Source organism: Pholcus phalangioides, unplaced genomic scaffold (genome assembly GCF_987345545.1).
Source record: "Pholcus phalangioides strain wild (caught in Gottingen) unplaced genomic scaffold, Ppha-v1.0 ptg000028l_1, whole genome shotgun sequence".
Taxonomy (NCBI): Eukaryota; Metazoa; Arthropoda; class Arachnida; order Araneae; family Pholcidae; genus Pholcus; species Pholcus phalangioides.
In genome coordinates, this window is record NW_028301618.1 from 8,478,176 (window position 1) to 8,499,971 (window position 21,796).

General features: G+C 40.1%; 1 protein-coding gene across 6 annotated transcripts in view; it reads left to right on the plus strand.

Annotated features, from left to right (window-relative positions):
- The window catches only part of CASK (peripheral plasma membrane protein CASK), a 234,654-nt gene extending 215,496 nt beyond the window's left edge, over positions 1–19,158 (plus strand). For 5 of the 6 annotated variants that reach the window (XM_089252011.1, XM_089252012.1, XM_089252013.1 and 2 more), the window contains 9 exons: positions 29–114; positions 207–275; positions 4,003–4,032; positions 10,589–10,826; positions 10,915–11,064; positions 11,167–11,247; positions 11,977–12,179; positions 12,271–12,351; positions 13,367–19,158. In XM_089252011.1, coding sequence (XP_089108137.1) covers positions 29–114; positions 207–275; positions 4,003–4,032; positions 10,589–10,826; positions 10,915–11,064; positions 11,167–11,247; positions 11,977–12,179; positions 12,271–12,351; positions 13,367–13,546 — 1,118 coding nt within the window. In that variant the 3' untranslated portion in view covers positions 13,547–19,158. The remainder of the gene's footprint in view (positions 1–28; positions 115–206; positions 276–4,002; positions 4,033–10,588; positions 10,827–10,914; positions 11,065–11,166; positions 11,248–11,976; positions 12,180–12,270; positions 12,352–13,366) is intronic. The other variant, XM_089252014.1, reaches the window with a different exon arrangement.
- The last annotated feature ends 2,638 nt before the right edge of the window (positions 19,159–21,796 follow it).

A 21,796-nucleotide genomic window follows, 5' to 3' on the forward strand; every position in this document is an offset into this window, starting at 1 on the left:
ATTGTTCTTTTGTTTTTCTCTTTTGCAGCTACGTTGCACGTTGGCGACGAGATCCGCGAAATCAACGGCGTCAGCGTCACCAACCAGTCAGTGGAGAGCTTACAGAGGATGCTGGTGAGTGGAGGCGTGCGATTGGACGGTTGTTTGATACAAACAGTACTAACGTTGATTTGTTTTGACTGTCTGTTTCTTTGTTATCGTTGCAGAGGGACGCGAGAGGGAGCGTCACCTTCAAGATAGTGCCGAGTTACCGAAGTGCTCCTCCGCCCTGCGAGGTAAAGTTCATGTTCCTTAATGAGGTGCCCGAATCCATGAGGCCTTTCCTCCAACGTGATGCTGCTCATTCCTCTTCCTTCCCTGTAGCTGCTCTTTAAAGAAAAATGACAACCATATACCGCTTATCTTTATCGTATATATGTGTTTATATAGCTTATCTTCTGCATGATTCGCATTGCTTATCTTTGTTTCTTTTTGCATGTTTCAAAATGAAGAGAGAATCCTCGCTTGGAATCGCGATGATTTCGTTTGGTCGGTTGTCGTGCGGTTTGTCCCACGAATGATATCTCTCCCCCCCCCCCAGTCTGTCCCATTCAATATTCACAATTTTTTGTGACATGTAACCGAAAAGAGCAATTATGCAGCGTGTCCCATGCCTTAAAGCGATGGACACTTACTTTTTAAGATAACTATGGACGCTCTTAGGTTCGTCTCATTGCCAATGAACACTTTTACTGTTAGTCCGTCAATGATAAATAAATAATAATGGACACCACATTTTTCTCGTCTTGTCACCGATAACAATCAGCACTTCCATCACTGGTAATGTAGTCACGCTTCCGTTCGTCTCATCATTGGCAGCGATGGACAGTTGTTCCGTCCATCTCATCACTGATAACTATAGATTCACCCTCCTGCTCGTCCCATCACTGATATCGATAGACACTTTTCTGTTCGTCTCACCGCTGACAGCGATGGACAGTTGTTCTGTCCGTCACATCACTGCTAACGATAGAATCCCTTTTTCCCGTCCAATCACTGATATCGATAGGCACTTCTCTGTTCGTCTCATCATCAAGGGACAGAGCGGGGGCCATGTTTGGTGTTATGTATGTATGTTCGTCTCATCATTGGCAGCGATGGGCAGTTGTTCCGTTAGTCACATCACTGATAACGATAGCCCCCCCCTCCCACGCTCGTCACATCACTGATAACGATAAAACTTCTTTTGCGCGTCCCATCACTGATATCGATTGTTCCGTCCGTCACATCGCTGCTAACGATAGAATCCCTTTTTCCCGTCCAATCACTGATAACGATGAACGCTGATATCGATAGATACTTCTCTGTTCGTCTCACCATTGACAGCGATGGACAGTTGTTCCGTCCGTCACATCACTGCTAACGATAGAATCCCTTTTTCCCCGTCCAATCACTGATAACGACGAACATTGATATCGATAGACACTTCACTGTTCGTCTCACCATTGACAGCGATGGACAGTTGTTCCGTCCGTCACATCACTGCTAACGATAGAATCCCTTTTTCCCCGTCCAATCACTGATAACGACGAACATTGATATCGATAGACACTTCACTGTTCGTCTCACCATTGACAGCGATGGACAGTTGTTCCGTCCGTCACATCACTGCTAACGATAGAATCCCTTTTTCCCCGTCCAATCACTGATAACGACGAACATTGATATCGATAGACACTTCACTGTTCGTCTCACCGTTGACAGCGATGGACAGTTGTTCCGTCCGTCACATCACTGCTAACGATAGAATCCCTTTTTCCCCGTCCAATCACTGATAACGACGAACATTGATATCGATAGACACTTCACTGTTCGTCTCACCATTGACAGCGATGGACAGTTGTTCCGTCCGTCACATCACTGCTAACGATAGAATCCCTTTTTCCCCGTCCAATCACTGATAACGACGAACATTGATATCGATAGACACTTCTGTGTTCGTCTCACCATTGACAGCGATGGACAGTTGTTCCGTCCGTCACATCACTGCTAACGATAGAATCCCTTTTTCCCCGTCCAATCACTGATAACGATGAACATTGATATCGATAGACACTTCACTGTTCGTCTCACCATTGACAGCGATGGACAGTTGTTCCGTCCGTCACATCACTGCTAACGATAGAATCCCTTTTTCCCCGTCCAATCACTGATAACGACGAACATTGATATCGATAGACACTTCACTGTTCGTCTCACCATTGACAGCGATGGACAGTTGTTCCGTCCGTCACATCACTGCTAACGATAGAATCCCTTTTTCCCCGTCCAATCACTGATAACGACGAACATTGATATCGATAGACACTTCTGTGTTCGTCTCACCACTGACAGCGATGATGGACAGTTGTTCCGTCCGTCACATCACTGATAACGCTAGAACCCCATGTGCACCGTCCTATCACTGATAACGATGTGAACACTTGTTCCGCGTCTGACTCATCACTCATACCGATAGAAACTTTATTGTTATCGGTGATGGGACGAACGGGAACGGGAAGTTTTTTTCCCCTTATCCGTGACATCACTAATGTTTATAGACGCTTTTTCAGTTCGACGATCGCCATTTTTATTCCTCGGCCGTCACATTACTAATAACTAAAGCTCGGATCTCTATGTCTTTGCTTTTTTTTTGCATATTCCGCTATTTCTACGTGATAGAGCATATATTTTCAAAATTTTAAGGTATTTTTTGCATATTTCATAATTTTGGATAAACGGTAAATTTTTCCTCGCTATTCCAATTCCGCTTAAGACGATTTCCCGCCTCTGACGAGAGCTCGTAGGGCTAGGATTTTCATGAACTAAAAATAGAACGTCGTTGCTGATTGGTTTGAAAACTAGATGGCAGCACGTTAATCCTGAATTTATAAAAGTGGGGCGGGGGGGACGCTCAAAAGGGAAATTTTAGCTTGATGAGATTAGAGTTAGTAAAACGAGAAATTTTTGTTCGTACAATAAGTAATGGTTCAAAATAGTTTAGACTGCATCAACACTTCTCATTATCATATTATTTTACTAATGCTAATTGAGATAGGAATGCAAAGTTTTTTTAGGACATATTTTTCGTTTTATAGAGCATGTTGGCAGTTTTTTTAAGAGCATAAATGCATTTTTTATAGAGCATTTTTAAGAAGTTTTTGGAGCATAAAATTCCTAGCCCTACTAATAACGATAGATAGTTAGTTGTTCATCATTGTTAGGCTTGTCCTTTCGATTTCAAATGTTTTATGCCAATAATCCTGATAACAATTACCGGACCCACACGAAAAACAGCCCCAAATTGCACCATCGTATTTTGAAATTCTTTAAGAAAATATTCAAGCGGAGTTTCTCTCATTCATACAATGCCGAGACTAGTTCAATAAGTTGAGCGCATGCGCCACACCCATTGACGTAACTGGTCATTTGCATAAGTTCTACCTTCAATTATCCTCGCTTTGCTTATGGATGGGTGTTTGTATATTTGACATATCCGTCAACCGATGAATTCGATTTCATTAACAAAATTGATCAAATTTTTTGTGGAGTAATTAATGTTTGTCCATTTGCATTTGGTAAAGACTTTTATGTTATCATTTTATTTTTACATAAATGGATATATACATGTATATGTTTTTGTATACTAATAAAATTGTTATCTTTTTTCCCTAACGTTGAGTAATTTTCATTTGAATATAGTCTGTAGTTTTGAATTGTGACGACAGATGGCAGCAGACGAGGGAATTATCTGTTTTAATTAAAGCTAGCTAGTCTGTTAATTTGACCTCTAGCGGCAGAAATTAGAAGCTTTCGAGAGTGGATGATTATGAGGATTTCTGTTGTTAATAGCAATTTTTTTATAGTGTGAATTCTTTTTTTTTTTTGTTCCGACACTATGTTTATCTGTATTGTCTTTAATGATTTACGATAAGAGATTTTTATGCTTACCTTTCTTTGTCTTTTCTCTTTTTGTGCTGCCAGTATTTCAGGATAAACCCTCCTCCCGTTCTTGTAAGTAAAAAGTTTATTGCTTGCATGCTGGTGCCGTCTTCCGATTTTTTTTCCCGACTAATCGTCATTTAATTTATGCTAATCTTATGCTAATAGCTTGCTTATCTCATGATTGGTACCAATTTCGTTTGTCATTTTCGTCACGGAATGTTTGATTCTTGGTTGTCATGGAGACGGTCGTTGATTCGGACTCGTGAGTCATCGAGATGCTAATTTTTTCTGTCGTGTGTCGTGATTAATTGATCCAATACCGCCATGTTGTTCTGGCAGAATAATTTGTGGCGTTATTGTCACGTTCGCTTATCACTCTTAATCAAACATCCGTCAGCTTACTTATCTCCATCACTAGTTTTTCTCATCGCTGTTATCGGAGATAGTATTAAATTATTGGTCTGCTTGTAGCTGTCAACTGAAGAGTTATCATTTCTTATCGTTCAAATCGCTCGGCTTATCCACAGCCTCCTAGATACTACTCACTAGGAGGCTTTGGCTTATCGCCGTTACCTTATTGCTAGTACTAAATTGTAGTTTCGTGTTATTCACTTTGCTGCGTCACCACTTTATCCACAGAGTTATCAATTGATTTATCCCTATTACCCAAATAGCTATCTGTTTGTTTGTCGTTGTTGCCAAAAAGTCAGTGGTTTGCTTGCCGCCATAACCGAAATAGTAGTTATCGCAAATCTGCTTGTCGCTGTTACCAAAGCGTTATCGGTTTCCTTCCCCTTGTAACCAAAATGTTTTGCTTATCACTATTATATATATATATATAACTATCACTACCCTTAAAACTGTTACTAAAAAATTATCAATCGATACTATCACCAAATAGTAATCTGGTTTGTTTTGTCGGTACTCCAACGAGTTATCAGTTTCCTTACCGCTATATAACGGAAGAATTATCACTTCCCTTGTGGCTGTTACTAAAAAAGTAATCAGTTTGCTTGTTGCTATCACCAAATAGTCGCCTGTTTGCTTATCGTTGTTGCAAAATGATTATTGGATTTTTTTCATCGCCATTACCGAAATAATAGTTATCGCAAGTAGTCATTTGTTTCCTTGTTGTAATCGCCAAAAGCGCCGTTTACATGTGTAAGATTTGGGGTTGGTTTGGTGATCATTACCTGCATCCTTTTTTTCCCGTTTTCCATTTGTCCCTCTTTTTTCTTCGTAAGGAAACAAAGATGGGACGGAAATCTCTCAAAAGAAGCCCATTTTTTGTGGCGGAAAACGGTGAGGAGAGACCCGATCTCCTCTCCCAGAAACTTTTTCTCCAGGAAAACTATTCTTATCATCGAGCTTACATTACTGGAGGGACCATCGAATGCAAGGAAATCACGTGACTCGGGGAATAACAAAGTTCCCGGCTGGCAATTTCCCCATTAAAATGTCAGTCCGGTCTCTAAATATTGCGTTTTAAAGATTAAAAAAAGGGATAGAGGAAAACTCATCTAAAGATGAAAAATGATTAAATCATTTCTTTCATTAATTTTGAAATTATCACTTTTTCATTAATTTTGAAATTATCACTTTTTCATTAATTTTGAAATTATCACTTTTTCATCAATGCTGAAATTATCTCTTTCATTAGTTCTGGAATTATCACTTTCCTTAATTCTGGAATTATCACTTTCCTTAATTCTGGAATTATCTTTCATTAATACTGAAATTAGCTTTTTCATTGATTTTGGAATTGCCACTTTCGTCAATGCTGAAATTATCTCTCTCATTAATTCTGGAATTATCTTTCATTATTTTTTTCATTAATTCTGGAATTATCTTTCATTATTTTTTTCATTAATTCTGGAATTATCTTTCATTATTTTTTTCATTAATTCTGGAATTATTGCTTTCATCAATGCTGAAATTATCTCTTTCCTTAATGAGAAGATTAATTATATTTCTAGAATCACCTTTCATCAATGCTGAAATTATCTCTTTCCTTAATGAGAAGATTAATTATATTTCTAGAATCATCTTTCCTTAATTCTGAAATTACCTCTCATTGATTTTGGAATTATCTTTCGATTGATGTCATTACAGAATAACGGAGATTGCGCTGATATTCAACGAGTCACGTGATCTTCCGACGGATGATGTTGGCGACACCGTTCTCAGCACTGCCAAGGCGGAGACCGCTGACGTCATACTCCCGCCAGCAATATAAGCTCGGTGATTGGTTACCTCTTTTGTGTCAGCCATCTTGGGCTAACCATTTCCGTTCAACCCACGTGACCAATGACGACTTTTGGAAAGAGCGGGGCGAATACTGACATAAACTAAACGCCATGTAAACGGGTTGTAGCAAAAATCCCTGTTACAGGCAACTCCGCGGGATATTTTATTTCCCATGTAAACGGGGCTAAAAAGTTATCAGTTTGTTTGTCTGTGCAACATGAGCGCTTAGAGTACATATGCTGCTACGCTACGTTAATTAATTGTAGTTGAATTTCATTTGTGTTGCTAGTCTGTGTGCGAGTGTTGTCAGTCTAATTGTTGTCATTGGCATTCTTATCTAAAGGCCGGAAGACGCTACACTGACGTGACATGGCATCGCGTCACGTCAGAAACTTTGGGAATTTGATTCCTGGAAATTCTGTGACGTGGGAATTAATTCTACGTCACATAAGTTCCACGCTAAAGAATTTCCACGAATCAAAATTTACAACGTCTCTAATCGCGTCACGTCAGTGTAGTGTGTTTTGGCCTTAACTCATCTGTCTCTGATGCCACTAAAGAAAACTCCACCATTGGTTCACTATAATTACGATCAGTTATCTTCGCGATTTTGATTATCAGAACTATCGGCGACTACAAATTATGATACCGATTCAGCGATGACTACGGTAAGAAATGCGAACGCTTGTGACAACACTGTTATATCACGGGCCTAGAGTCTAGTGCACCCTTCTGGCAGCCCTCGTGCCTTGCAGACTTTCTGGTCACTGTTTTGGTCGCTCACACGCCTTGCAAACTCTGTATGTCGCTCGCTCTCCAGGCAGAGGTGGATAAATGGTTTTCCCGCCCTTTCATCTCTCACCCCCCCCCCCCCAATGCAACAAATTCATGCCAGCTTGGCGACATCAGGATCGCTAGAACGATCGTTTATTTTGATTTTTGGACTAATTTCTAGTGGGGCAGGAGTGAAGATTGGCGATGATATCGAGATGCTGCATACCTTTTGATGCGTTGCGTTTTATTTCGCCAAATACGCCGCGATAAGTGGATACTTTTTATTTCCTTACAGCAAATGAATTTGAATTTTGTAATAAATGAAATGTCAATTATCCTGCCAAGTAGTGGGTTAAAATATACTTTCACCGAATCTCGATTTTTTTTTTTCTCCAGAATTCTAAACTGCGTCAGGGATTGATCGTTCGAATTTCCTTCAATGGGCGTATCTCAAAAATAGCGTCTGAAATGGGCAGGGTTGAAGTAAAGCTCCCAGAAGGTGGCATGATATGAAATAGAATTACGTCACGGGCATTGGATGGCGTGACCAAAGTGGGTTTGATGTCGTGGAAGTAAGCGTGGATTGAATTAAATGACGTCATGGAAGGTGGTGTAAATTGAGCCGAATGACGTCTGGTAAGGAGGCGTGAATGGAATTGAATTGAGTGACGTCACGCGAGTAATCGTAAATTGAATTAAGTGACGTCCAGGATGGAGGGAATTGAAATGAATGACGTCATGGAAGAAATTTCTTTCAAGGACTAGAATAGGCTTGGAAAACTAATTGCTCAGAAAGAAACATTTTGTCGTCTGAAAGTGTTAATTTCACTACGATGGATAACCGTTGTGTTCTTATTTCAAAAAAATTCGGAAATTCTGGCTTATTATCGCCACCATTATGGCAAAAAACTGCCAATTAGTAACAATCTGAAAGGTCGGTAAATTTATTTAGAGAGACTATGGATAATACTCAAAATTTCAATAATTAGAAGCTGATTGGCTGCAAGGACAAATGTCGTCCGCTCTTCAACGGCACAAAATAGTGACGGCATAAATGGTGCATACAGGGTTATGAAGACCATCGATGCCACAAAAATTTATTTCTAGTTTATCTTCTGGTTACATTCGTTAAATATAACGAGAGAGAGAGCGAGGAGAAAACAAAAACGCCGATTGGCGACATTCCAACGAAAAAACCGGACTAATGTCGTTTGATATTAAAAGGAACACAAATGACGTCATAAAAAAGAGAAGTGAAACAACCAATAATGCCACCCGTTTGGTGATTATCGAACGCCATTTACCAGAAGAAGAGATCCCCCCCCCCCCGCTTTACCAGCGGGTGAAATGACATATGACAGACTGCTGCTTGATGATTCATATAATGAGCACCGAAAGAATATTTATTATCCTTATCATACATTTCCCCCCAATTCACGCGATATCGCGTCGTCCATCACGATCGGATGCGGATAAGCGTTATCTTCATCTCCCGAGAGCAAAGTTTGATGTTATCTGGCCAAAAGCCAAAAATATGATCAGCTTTGGCGAGAAAAAATAAATAAAATACGGTGATATATATATAATTGGCCGATATCCATCACTGAAAAACATGGAGTTAGAAGCAAGGGTGGTGGCTATCGGTTTTTATTTAATATTAATTGTAGCCAAATAGGAAAATAGATTAGCCAAATTGATCTGCTATTTGGCGACATTGGCGAGTGAGCACTCAACACCGGGATGAATTCCATTCAGCCAGTTCGGTTTTACAACAGTCACCGAATGAATGCCAACTAGTTAGTTGAGTCTCCAGTCACTAAATGAACGCCAAATAGCCGACGGGTTTTCAACAGTCGCCAAATGTGAAGTGAATGCTAATTAGCCAAAGTCGCGAAATGAGCCGTAATCAGCCAACTGGTTCGCAAACAGTCGACAAAAATGAAAGCTAATCAGCCAATTAATTTTAAAAAGTCATCATATGAACCTCAAGTAGCCAGTTGATTTTTCAAAGAGTCACCCCCATGAACCCTAACTAGACAGTTGGATTTCTAAATCATGAACACCAAGTAGCCAGAGATTTCCAAACATTCGCAAAATCATCGCCAGTTGAGTGGTTTTCGAAAAAGTTGCCACATGAACGCTAAGTGGCGTTCCAGTTTTCTGAGTCGTCAAATAAATGCGAATTCGCCAGTTTAGTTTTCAGTCGCAGTTTAAACGCCAAGCAGCCAGTGGGTTTTCAAAAAGTCGCAAAACGAAAGCTAACCCCACAAATGAAAGATTAACAAGCCAAATAAATTGACCCCCTTCGGGCGTACAAGCTGTTGGTGATGAATTTGAATGATCTGCATTAGACGTACAGGCGGAAAACGGGGAAAGGAGGAAACACACAACTTTGTTTCACAGGGCTACAATAAAGCTTCGCGATGAGGAAAAAAAAGAGGTTGAAGAAACAGTCAGCTGGATTGAAGTCATTCCACTGACATTTGGACGCAATATTGCGTCCCTGATCGTAAAGGGGGTCAGTTTCGTCTTGATTTAGCGCAATCGGGATCAACAGAGGAAACCCCCGCTGTTTGGCGAACACATCCGTTATAAATATAGCTTATTTGGCGAGTTCGATATTTTATTTACCCGCCAAATGAAACAATGTCGATTTGGCGCCATGGCAGAATCTCGAGCCATGCTAAATTGACCACAGCTATTTGGCGAGAAAACATTTGTACTTTGGTGACATTCGAAATTTGATGAATTTGATCATTTATTTACTTGTCGAACGAAATAATTTCGTCACGATTCGGTGGTGATGGCGATCGACAGAGGAAATCCTTATTCGCACCAAATAAACCCTCTGTTTGGCGACGTTAGTGAATGGACACTCGTTATTTGGTGAATTTGATATTTTTTCGCCAAATTTCAACATGGTCTGGCGGGGTGACGATAAATTCACTGTGTGACGAGATTGGCCGATATAGATCAAAGTCGACACTCGTTACTTGGCGAATTCGATCTTCCGTTAGATCGCCCAACATTTCGCCATGATTAGATGTGGAAACCCACAGCTTCGCTACAGTAACCCGCTGTTTGGTGATATTGGTGAATATATTCGAACTTTCGTGACGTTGTCAAATACACTCTTCGTTTGGCGAATTCAAAATTGCGTTAAAATGAAGTATTGGGTTCACGCTAAATTTGGCTATCATTTGGCTTTTTGGTGACCCGGGTGCTTTTGACAGGTGTTTTGATATGTTGATAATTTTTGCCAACTTATATTATATACATTACAATGAATATCGAATATTTAGCGATCATTTTGAAAAAGTCGCCAAAATCGTCAACCTGCAATTGATAAATAACTTTAAGCCAAACCATATTCATTCACTAAATCGTTGCTGCGATTTGGCGCAGTATTTTTGGTAACGGAGGCTCTAAGCGCCACGAATTCCTGAATACACAGTCAATAGGAAATCAAATTCTCGGCCCTCATTGGCTAATCAAGAGCTGTCTCTTCCTTTGATTCCAAAACTTGGCTATGTGACGTCTCCAGGCGGAGCACCAAAGAATAAGAGTTACGTATTGATGATGGTTTCTTTTTCTCTTTGACCAGATATATGTTAGGGCTCAGTTCGACTACAAGCCCGAAGAGGACGAGCTGATCCCCTGCGCCCAGGCCGGCGTGGCCTTCAAGACCGGCGACATCCTGCAGATCATCAGCAAGGACGACCACAACTGGTGGCAGGCGAGGAGGGAGGGCTCCGACGGCACGGCCGGGCTGGTGCCGTCCCCAGAGCTCCAGGAATGGAGGACGGCCTGCTTGGCGATGGAAAATACCAAGAACGACCAAGGTCAGTCGGTGCAGTTGAAAATCGAATTTTTACTCTTTCGTCAGTAATTGGGGGGAAAAAAATTGATATGGTCCTGTTTTCTTTGCAGTGCACTGTTCGATATTCTCGCGGAAAAAGAAGCACTTTCGGGACAAATATCTCGCCAAGCACAACGCCGTCTTCGATCCCCTGGACGTCGTCACCTACGAGGAAGTCGTCCGGCTCCCGGCTTTCAGGAGGAAGACTCTCGTCCTGCTCGGTAATCGGCGTCTTACCGAATGAGTGCTCAAAATGCTGGTGCTCGTCTCGAAACTTCAATATATAAACTAACCTTTGTTTCTTTTTTTTTTCTTCTCGTAAGGTGCTCACGGAGTCGGTAGGAGGCACATAAAGAACACCTTGATCAGTCATAACCCCGAGAAATATGCTTACCCTATACCACGTAAGTACTGAGTTTGAATAACTAGCTGCTAAATCGCCAAAAATGAAACTGGTGAGGTGAATTCAGTCGCCAAAAAAAGAAAAAATTTCTGTAAAGATTTCTCGTGGAGAGAAACTTATGAACGCCAAGTCATCAGGTGGATTTCTATACATCACCAACTTATGCCGAGGGGTAATTTGACTTTTAAAAAGTCGTCAAACAATTTCGGGGAAAAAAATTCATTAGATTTTCTAAAAAGGTGCCAAGTTAAGAGTTCGTATCTGAAAATTATCAACTTGATGGATTATTGTAATAGCCAATTAGTTTTCAGACAGTCGCCAAATGAATATCAAAAGAAAACATCAATGGGTTTTCAGTCTCCAAGAAAACGCTTATTCGTCAGCGAGTTTTCAAACAGTCGTCAAATGAATGCTTATTACTCAGTGGATTATCGAACAGTCGCCAAAATGAATCCCAAGTAGCCAAATGGATTTTCAAACAGTCGCTAAATGGAAGCTAATTAGTTTGTTACTTTTCAATTAGTAACCAAATTACCTCGATTGCGTTCTCGAATTAACGCCAATATATTTAAAAGTCGCCAAATGAGACATAAAAGACGTTCAGTTCTGCTATGAAATATCGCCAAATGAATACCAAACAGCCGATTAGTAATTTTGTAGTGTGTTGTGAGCATTTTTTTAAAAATCTCGATGGATGTCTTAGTTGGCGATTTTTTCTCTATGTCTGCAGATACGACGAGGCCGGCGAGGAAAGGCGAAGAAAACGGCAAGAACTATTACTTCGTCTCTCACAACGAGATGATGTCGGACATCGCCGCCAACGACTACCTGGAGTACGGCACTCACGAGGAGGCGATGTACGGCACCAAACTCGAGACGATATGCAAACTACACGCCGAAGGCAAGATGGCCATACTCGACGTCGAGCCCCAGGTTAGTTGCGTTTTTCGCGTCTCACCTGTTAACTAGTCTCCATATAAGTTGGCGCTTTTTCGTGATAACTTGGCTTATTTTTTTTCCTCAGGCTCTCAAGATACTCAGGACGTCGGAATATACGCCTTACGTTGTGTTCATAGCAGCGCCTTCGTTAGGGAATATGCAAGACGTGAGTAATTTTTCTTCTTCAAAATATCGCTAATTTTGGTGATTTTTTTATCGAGTGGTCTGCTATGTTAAATTTTGACCATTCAATCGCGTTAGAGATTTCGCAGCCTGGAAAGACTATTCAAGGAAATATTTTTTACGATATCGCCAATTTCGGTGATTTTTCACCAAGTGGTTGTGCAGTCCAATTACGTTTCAGACGGCGGTCTGGAAAGGCTGTTCAAATAATTGTTTTAGATTCTTCTTTCAAAATATCGCTAAGTTTGGCGATTTTTCCAACGAATGGTGCGCTATATTATAATACTTGAACCTTCGTTGCGGACATATTAAATTACAGACCAGCAGCAATTTGGAAAGGTTGTTCAAAGAAATTTTTCGAAATATCGCCAATTTTGGTGACTTCGCACAAAAGTGGTCCGCTATGCTGTACTTTAACCGTTTATTACAGATTAACTGAAGTCTGGAAAGTACATTCAAGGAATTTTTCAGATAAATTTGCAAAATTTCGCCAGTTTCCGCCATTTTTTACCGAGTGTTCTACTTAACCGTACCTCGTATGCATTCCTCTGCGGAATTTCTAACGAATCGGTACACGTAGGAAGGTGTTATGTGTAAATATTCGTGGCCCTAACGCATTTGTTGTGAAAGTTGTGATTGTTTCGTGTTCTTGCAGATGCTGCCATCTTTTTTCCACATGAAAATGGTAAGCAGTTTAATTTTCATGTTACGTAAGATTGCAAAGAGCAGGCAGACCTTCAACACCTGCTCTCTGTGAAGACACCTTTTCAAATGGAAGGCTGGCTTGTAATCGCGCTTCAAAGTTGAAAAACAGCAAAAAACCAACTTTAGCAGACACAGAGTGGTCTTGTATACTATATCTAAACCGTTCAATTGCGTTACAGATCGACGGCAAAGGCTATTCAATGCAAATTCTTTTCAAAATATCGCCAATTTTGGCGATTTTTCATAGAGTGTGGTCTGCTATACTATACTTGAACCATCTAATATCGTTACAGATCGACGGCAGTCTGGAAAGGCTATTCAAGGAGAGCGAGCTTCTGAGGCAGGCCTACGGTCACTTCTTCGACCTGACCATTGTCAACAACGACATTGAGGAGACCATAAGGACGCTCGAAAAAGCCCTAGAGAAGGTCCACACCACGCCTCAGTGGGTGCCAGTCACGTGGGTGTACTGAATGTTTGTTGGTGACAGAAAGAGTAAACTATTTTACTGTGCATTCGGCAATAACCAGTCTTGTATTCTAAGGATTTTTCTTTAAAGGGAGGGTGAGGTCAGAAGAGAAAATGGCTGCCATTGCCATTCTATGCAAGATTTCTATTACTATAACGTTGGCAAGGAAATGGAAACTGATGCCTTGGCGATTATGACGCACTGTTACTATTGTTGGCTCAACTCTGCGGCCATTTTGGTTTTCAAATAATTGGCTACATATCACTTGCATTGGCATGGTGGCAAAGGATACGTCAGTTTTGAATGTGACAGAAGAATTCTCCTCAGCAGGGATCTTGTGGAGGGCCACCTAGTGTACCAATTACAGTGGAACTTTGGTTAACGAGCTTAATTCGTTCCTCCAATGTGCTCGTTATCCGAATATCTCATTATTCGAATCAAACTTCCCCATAGGAAATAATGGAAACTGATAATCCGTTCCACAATTAATCATTCACATAAAAATGACTAATAAAAACGGCATTCAATCAATAATTAAACACAATAATAGTAATATATAATACAATAAAATATGCATAATATAAATAACGCCATAAATAAACATACAATATGGGATTATTATTGACTATTAACTTACTTTAAACAACTAGAGGAGGACTATCGTTTAGGACAGGCACCTTCAACCTGTTGCTCGTGAGCACCATGGGCTCTCTGAATCACCCAGAGTGCTCCCAAGCACTTGATCGACGTTCCAATTATACAAAACCTTTTATAAATTTGCATTCGAGGCATTCATTTGTGCGTCAAGCATGCCGTCAGGGTGCTCATCTTTTTATTATGGATACAGGCAGTGCTCGCGATTGAAAAAGGTTGAAGACCTCTGGTTTAGGACAATTTACAGACTACTTGTTGTTTTTGCAAACTTATTTTTAACTCTTTTTAAAAAGAGCCTTATTCAATGACACTTGCTTTCGCCTCCTTTTTAGGATTTCTGGGAAATCGCAGTGTTCGTTGGACAGATTCATTGCTCGCACACTGCTACAGCTTTATTTGGGCGATTCTTTTCTGCAGAGTTTTGCACAGATTCCCACATTCTACACATCTCTCTAACCTCATTTTACGTGAGAAGGGACATCTCCTTACTTCTCTCTTCCTCAGATGAGATACCATCCATGAACTCTTACTGGTGCATGCAAAAGAGATCCATCACTTCATCTATCGTCAACTCCTAGACATTTTTCACCACTAGTTCTTGAATGCCATCCTCGTGCACCCCGAGTCAATGGTCTTCCCCAATCACACAATCTCTTCGACAAGTAGTGGTTCCTGTTCATCAGCTAGCTCTTCAAAGTCATGTTAAATAATTCAAATCAGCTCACAGTTTTCTCCAAGCAAAATTTGTATAAAAAAAACTTCAAGCGCATGTACGCATGGCTACAATGCTACATCTAGTTTTGTATCGTAAATATTCACACTCGCATGTATGTTCATTTTCCGAGTGAGGCACGCTTATCGGAGACTGCAGGGGAAAATATTACCCACAATTCTATAACACGTGTGTGGGCGAAAAACCATCAGCTCACTTGTGATAACGTGAAAATAAACAAAGCTCAAAATTTTTGCTTGTAATGCTCGTTAACCAAAGTTCACTGTACATTGTTCTCATTATCATGGGGTGGGGGGGTATCCAACTAGGGGAAAGGATCCACTCTGCCAAATTGTTGAGTGGAGTCAGTTGAAAAAGATTTGCTTTACCATCACCACCAGAGGGGCATCACTTTCCATTTCTCCGACCAAACAAGTGTCATAGTCATCATTATTCACTGGGGGGGAGGGGGTGGCACAGACGGAGATTCAGTGAAGTGATATCAACCTGTGCGCGCAGTGCTGCAGTTGTTTTAAACATTCTGTAGAGGATATTTTCTAGTCGGGTATGGAAGATAGTCGTAGTGGGCTGAAAGATTCTTTCTTTGGATGCCAAAGTGAGAAATCACCGTCTCTTAAATCAGAAAAATAGTTACCTCTTTGCTATCAAAAGAGGTCAAAACTTGCACACAGTGCTCGATATTGACGATGACACCTTGGGGTGTCCCACAAAATGCAGACTTTTTACATTTGGCACAACGTCATAGTCTCAAACTTACCTGCTAAAAATTAGGCAAACAAACCTATCGCATTTGGCACAACATTGCAAGCTCTCACTAGCATGTTGAATTTTGCTCAATGTCACAGTATCCCACTGGCTTGTTGCATTTGGCTGTATTGCAACGAAACATTTACTGTCTGTTTTAAAAAAGTAAGTAGCATTGCACATTGGGCACACCGTTGCAGCATGGGCGAAGATACGGGGAGGGGGGGCAGCGTCAAAGGTGGAGTCAACTGATCTAATGTATAAATGTATATATGAATTGACATCATCATCATTGTGCCCCCCAGACTTCCAAGTCTATCTCCGCCTATGCGTAGCCGTTCCACTGTCTTATTAAAGTTGAAAGGTGTTTAGCATGGTTTTTTTTTTACCCGGTGCAACGCCGCAATTTATGCCAGGGCCACAAAGTCACTGTTCAGTCAAGCAAAATCTTGTCAGAAAGTGGATAAATCGGCATCAGGGACATCATTGGCCATAGCCCGAAGCAACTGCCTGTTCGCAATTCATTAGAAGAATCGCAAAAAAAAAAAAATTGACTTTAAAGGGACGAGCATCAAACTGCAACATTGTGCGCACAATTTTAGGACACACGGTATCATTTCCCTGATTCTACATCTGAATTGCCATTCTTATGATATTTTCGCTTTAAAGATCTAGTCCAAAAAACTCCAAAGCAATACATGCAGTTTTTGATGCCACCAAATGCCATAATTTCACCGAAAATACAGCGCCAAAAACGTGTATTTTTTCCCCCCTTGTTTTGTTTCTTTGATTTGTTTATTATGAAATCTAAATATATAGTTTTATACATAATGAGATGTTTATTTTTATGCAGATGGCAATATATTTTTTTCTTTTGTTTGTTTTGTTGTTGAGTAAAAATTTTTAGCCATCCGTTTTATTGTTTTTTGGATTGACGCTGGCTGTGTGTAAAAATCGATATTCAAGACGGAAGAACATTCCTGTTTGTTCGAAGAGCTTTTTTGGCATTTTTAGTTTTTAGACCTTGCATTTTTCTTTTGTCGTTTTGTGTTTTGAACCTGTTTTATCGTGTAATTTTTTTAAGGAGACGTCATCTATTCACATATTAAGCGAGTATTAGGGTGTGTCTAGTAATGCTTGAACTAACTTGATACATGAACAGACGGGAGAAAAGATATTAAAACCAGTCTTTGTCAAATGACGGATAGCTGCGCCAAAACCAGCTTTTACAGGTGCTCGAATGATGGATAGTTTTGAGAATGCTGCAATGAAAGTGAGCAGCTTTGTAGATGCCCAAATCGGTGGATTACTTCAAAGTGTCCGAATGATGTAAAGCAGGAGTTCTCAACCGGTGCTCCGCGTGCACCTCCCAGGGACTCTACAGCGACTCGAGAAAAATAAAATAATATAAATCAGTAGATTTGATAGATAAATAAATAAAAGAGGCCTACACAGAGGTTCTGCCGTAAAAATTATGTACAAAAAAGGGCTCCTCGAGTCAAACAGGGCTCCGCGAGTCAAAAAAAGGTTGAGAACCGCTGATGTAGAGCTTTGAAACTTTTGTGAGTTAGTGGTTTTTTTTTTTTGTTTTGTTTCCAAACAGCTACGCAGGTGTCCGAATGATGGACAGTTAGCTCTGTTAGGTGTCTGAGAACAACTGCACAGGTTGTTGAAATGATGAATAGCTTTGCATATGTCCAACTGATGGATATATTTGCAAAATTTAAATGAATAGCTTTTTTTTAGATGCCCAAACAGCTTTGTGGATGCCTAGATGAACAGTTTAGCAGGTCCCTGAATAATGGACAGCTTTACAGGTACCAAAACAAACAGCTGTATAGGTTTGCTGGAATGACGGATAGCTTCGCCAAATGCCCAAATGATGGGTAGCTTTACATGCTCCTAAATAATGTACAGCTTTCCAGATGCACAATTAATGGATATGTTACCAAAATCTAAATGATGGATAGCTTCGAAGGTGTCTGAATGATAGACAGTTTGGCAAATGTGGGAAAATGATGGATAGTTTTTTTAGGTGTCATCTTCCTGGGCACACTGGAAGATGTCCAAACATCTTCCCGAGTGGTGCCCAGATGAGGAATAATTCAGCGGGTCCCTGAATGATGATGGATAGCTTTGCAGATGATAAAAAGCTTTGTACGTGTTTGAATAGCTGCGCATGTTATTGGGATTTTTCACAGGTGCCCAAATAATGAATTGCTCTTTTCGTGTCTCACAACAGCTTTCCAGGTGTCTAAATGATTTATAGCTTCAAAGATGTCTGAATAGCTGTACAGGTTGTTGAACGATTAATAGCTTTGAAAGTTACCCAAATGGATAGCTTTCTGGATTACCAAATAATAAATAGCCCCACAGAAACTCAAATGATGGATAGGTTTGAAAGGTTGGTTTCCGTCTTCTTTGACAGATGGTTAAGGGCCCAAGTGCTCTTCAACTGCGTTATTGAATGTGTGATCCGTAACATTTGAACTGACGAAAGTTAAAGATGAAAGATTTTGAGTTCGAGTCTGGGAAAACTCTGGATGCATCGATTCAGTGGTGAAGACTTATCAAAGATGATCTATGAAAATGAGAGCAGCCCTCGCGTGGGAAATTGCATCCAGGAATAGTGGTCCGTTGTTTGATTCACACGCATTTGTAATATGGGATATGAGGTAAATCTCGCACGGCCCCATTCTTTGGCATCCTTGATAGTTTACTAAAATTACAATGGGCAAACCGCCGGTGTCTAATTTCGATTTTCTCTCTTGAAGTTACACAAGCACTTTGGGATACAAAGATTGTATACTGTTTATGATACTGACTTCACTGTCTGAAGCGTTATTGTTGGAAAACAGTCGTTTGAGTTTATCAAAGTATGACAAAAAACAAGGAAATCAGAAAATATAACGGAGCGTTAATGATTAATCAAAAATGATGTTATTGAAAAAGCAGGAAACCTAAATCTTAAAGTTCAAAACAAAGTTGTGTAGCACTATCAACAATGGTGTGCGTCTAAACAGCTTTGTGTGCGCCGAGATGATGGATAGCTTTGCAGGTTTCTGAACAGCTGTTCTTGGAATTAAGAATGGGTTTGAAGGTGCCCAAATGAAACGTTATCGAGCTTACCAGACACACCCGTAATATATACACCACTTGATCTCTAGCATCAATTCCCTTAAGAAATTGCCAGGTCTAATGAAAAATCAGTCTAATAATAATAATAGCATCTGCGAATGAGACGACATAGAACACGGCTAAAAGTTGAAACGAGAAAAATGCATATGTCAAAAGGGATAAATAAATAAATATTTATATATGTAATTACGAAATATATTAATGCAAATAATTATCATTGAATTGTGTAATGTTTAGTCGAGCGTTTTTATATATTCTATGACGGAAATAAAAAAAGACGAAGAAACAAATTTGTGATAATTTTCTAGTGAATAAAAAGGAAACTGTCAAAAAGTGACGGTGATTTTGCTTACAAAAACGGATGCATTGCCAATCTTTTTTGTACTGTATGGTATTTGAAAACATAAAGAGACGTCTCGAGACATTGCTGCTTTTAAAACAGCCAATGCAAGATTCTCCTATAAATCGAACAAACTTGATCAGTTGCCTCTCCATTTAGGCTTATTTCGTCTTCTGCGACTAAACGAGATTCCAACTAATACTCATTCGATGGACAGTTCGTCATAGATTCTGTTGGGAATGATGGTTACTTTCAAATTTGGAAGGAATATTGAATGTAAATGGACTATTCAGAAAAAAAGCTGTGGATTAAAACCCCTCAATATTCAGGTTCAGTGAAGGTTTCTTTCTCAAAATATCAACTTTTCCACGCTCCACCTACACACTACAGCATCGACTTGGCAGCTTTCTCGAAGGCTTGTCAGACAACTTTCTGGGACTCGGTTGATTCCCTCTTGAGGGTTTTGAAAGCTCTAGATAGCATACAAGATCCTGTAGTTGAGAGGCCAGTCTTTTCACATCCTCAACGTCAGCATCACTATAGCATTCTAACACTGGGATTGTAATTATATCTGTAGATGATGCCTTTACTCGCGGAATTTAGAATGTGTGTTTGGCTTTCGCCAAATATTTTTTTGAGGGATTATTCGGCTTGCGTGATAAAATTCCAACACCATGCTAGGTCAGGTCTGGTGCCGACCATAAATTACATGATAGCTCCAACTACTTGTATGTAAGGAAATGATTCATCTGCTTGTGATTCGAGACCATTTTCCTTTGACGGCACTTTCAAAATAGGTTTACGAACTAGTCTACAATTTTCTGTACCAAATTTCTTCAGCACTTTCTTTGTATATGCTTGTTGGCTAATTTTGATGTTTCGATTGGAAAACTTTTCAATTTCCAATCCTAAGAAGTATGTTGCTGGTTTACTGGCGACTTTACATTTCATTTTCAGCTCTCTCTCTGTGTTTGATGAAATCTTCAGCTTCTTGCCTATCAGTTGCTGCGACTAGGCGGCCATCATCAACACGTAAAACTACGAGTAATTTTCTGTTATGATCTCTGATGTACGAACAAGGATCAGCTTCACTTGATTTGAATCCTAGTTTGAACAAAATATCTCCAAAACACTTGTTCCAGCAGCGAGGAGCTTGCTTAAGACCATAAAGACTGTGCTTGAGTCTACACACATTACTTGTCCCATCATTATAACCCCTTCAGGTTGTTGCATATAGATGGTTTCTTCTAGATCACCATATAAAAATGCTGTAGAGACATCAAATTGAGTCAAATGCAATTTTTTCCACTTGCTACAATACTGATTATCGAGTGTATTGTTCCTAACTTGGTTACCGGACTGAAGGTTTGATTGTAATCAATATTATGACGTTGCGTGAATCCTTTCATAACAAGTCTCGCTTTATACTTGTCAATACTACCATCTGGATTCTTCTTCATACGATACACCCACTTACAAGGTATAGCTTTCGATCCTTTAGGAAATGGCTGTAGAATCCATTTTAGACTCTGTGGCGTTTACCCAAAATGTACAATTGATTGCATATTGGTAAGTTTCTGGTTCACTTGCATCAGTCACAAACACATCTTCCAACTCGCCTAAAGCACCAAAGGATGTGCAGAGGTGTCGCGAGTTTGATACCCGGTTCGTCCTTGCCAGAAAACTTTCCTGACACAGGGGTACAACAGAAACAGCAACATGACTACAGAAAAAATTACTACCGCAGGGAGTCCCCCATCGAGGGGTTACCGCCGTTTGGAATTGGCAATAAATTGTAGGTCCCATTCTAATTAGCCCTCGTGTGCAGAAAATTACCGTGGTGCGACAAAAATGATCAAATGACATCTGCCAACATAATGTAGCCTTCAGACCTTTCAGGCTTTTTCAACTCGTTTCTGAGCTGTCTGATGTTTATTTCAGCCTCCTCATTTTCATCTTCTGAGCTACAGCTATTTCCCCTCGATTCTTCATCATGGGTATATCTTCCCTCATTTGAAACTTCATTTCTTGGTCAGTTAGTTCTTTCAATTGGAAGTGTCACTATGTTTTCAATCTGTAAGGGCTCTTAAAATACCACATCACGGCAGCAAACTACTGTCTGCCTTTCTTTGATATAGATGTGATACCTTTCATCTCCATCGTATCCGAGAAGATAACCCTTTGTTGCTTTCTTATCCATTTTCTTCCCTTTTTCAGTTGGGATATGAGCATAACAGACTGACCCAATGATACGCATATGCCTTATTCGAAGCTTCTTTTTCATCCATAGCTCCAAGATTTCCAAGTCCTGTTCAGAATATAATCTGAAGTCTCGATAAACTCAGCCCATATGAAAGAGTGGGAAGCTCATTTCTTTGTTGGAGTACTTGCCATCTCAACGATGGTTCTGTTCTCTCGTTCGCTACTTCCATTTTGTTCAGGAGTATACGGTGCAGTCAATTTGTGAATAATTCCATTCTTCTTGAGAATTCTTTGGACTGCTTGGTTGACGAACTCTCTGCCATTGCCACTCAATACTCTAGTTCAACTTTATGTCCTAAGTTTTTAGCATGAGCTAAAAAGTCTTCAAGTGCACTTGCAGTCACTGATTTCTGTTTCAGGAAGAAAACCTAGCGGAATTTGGT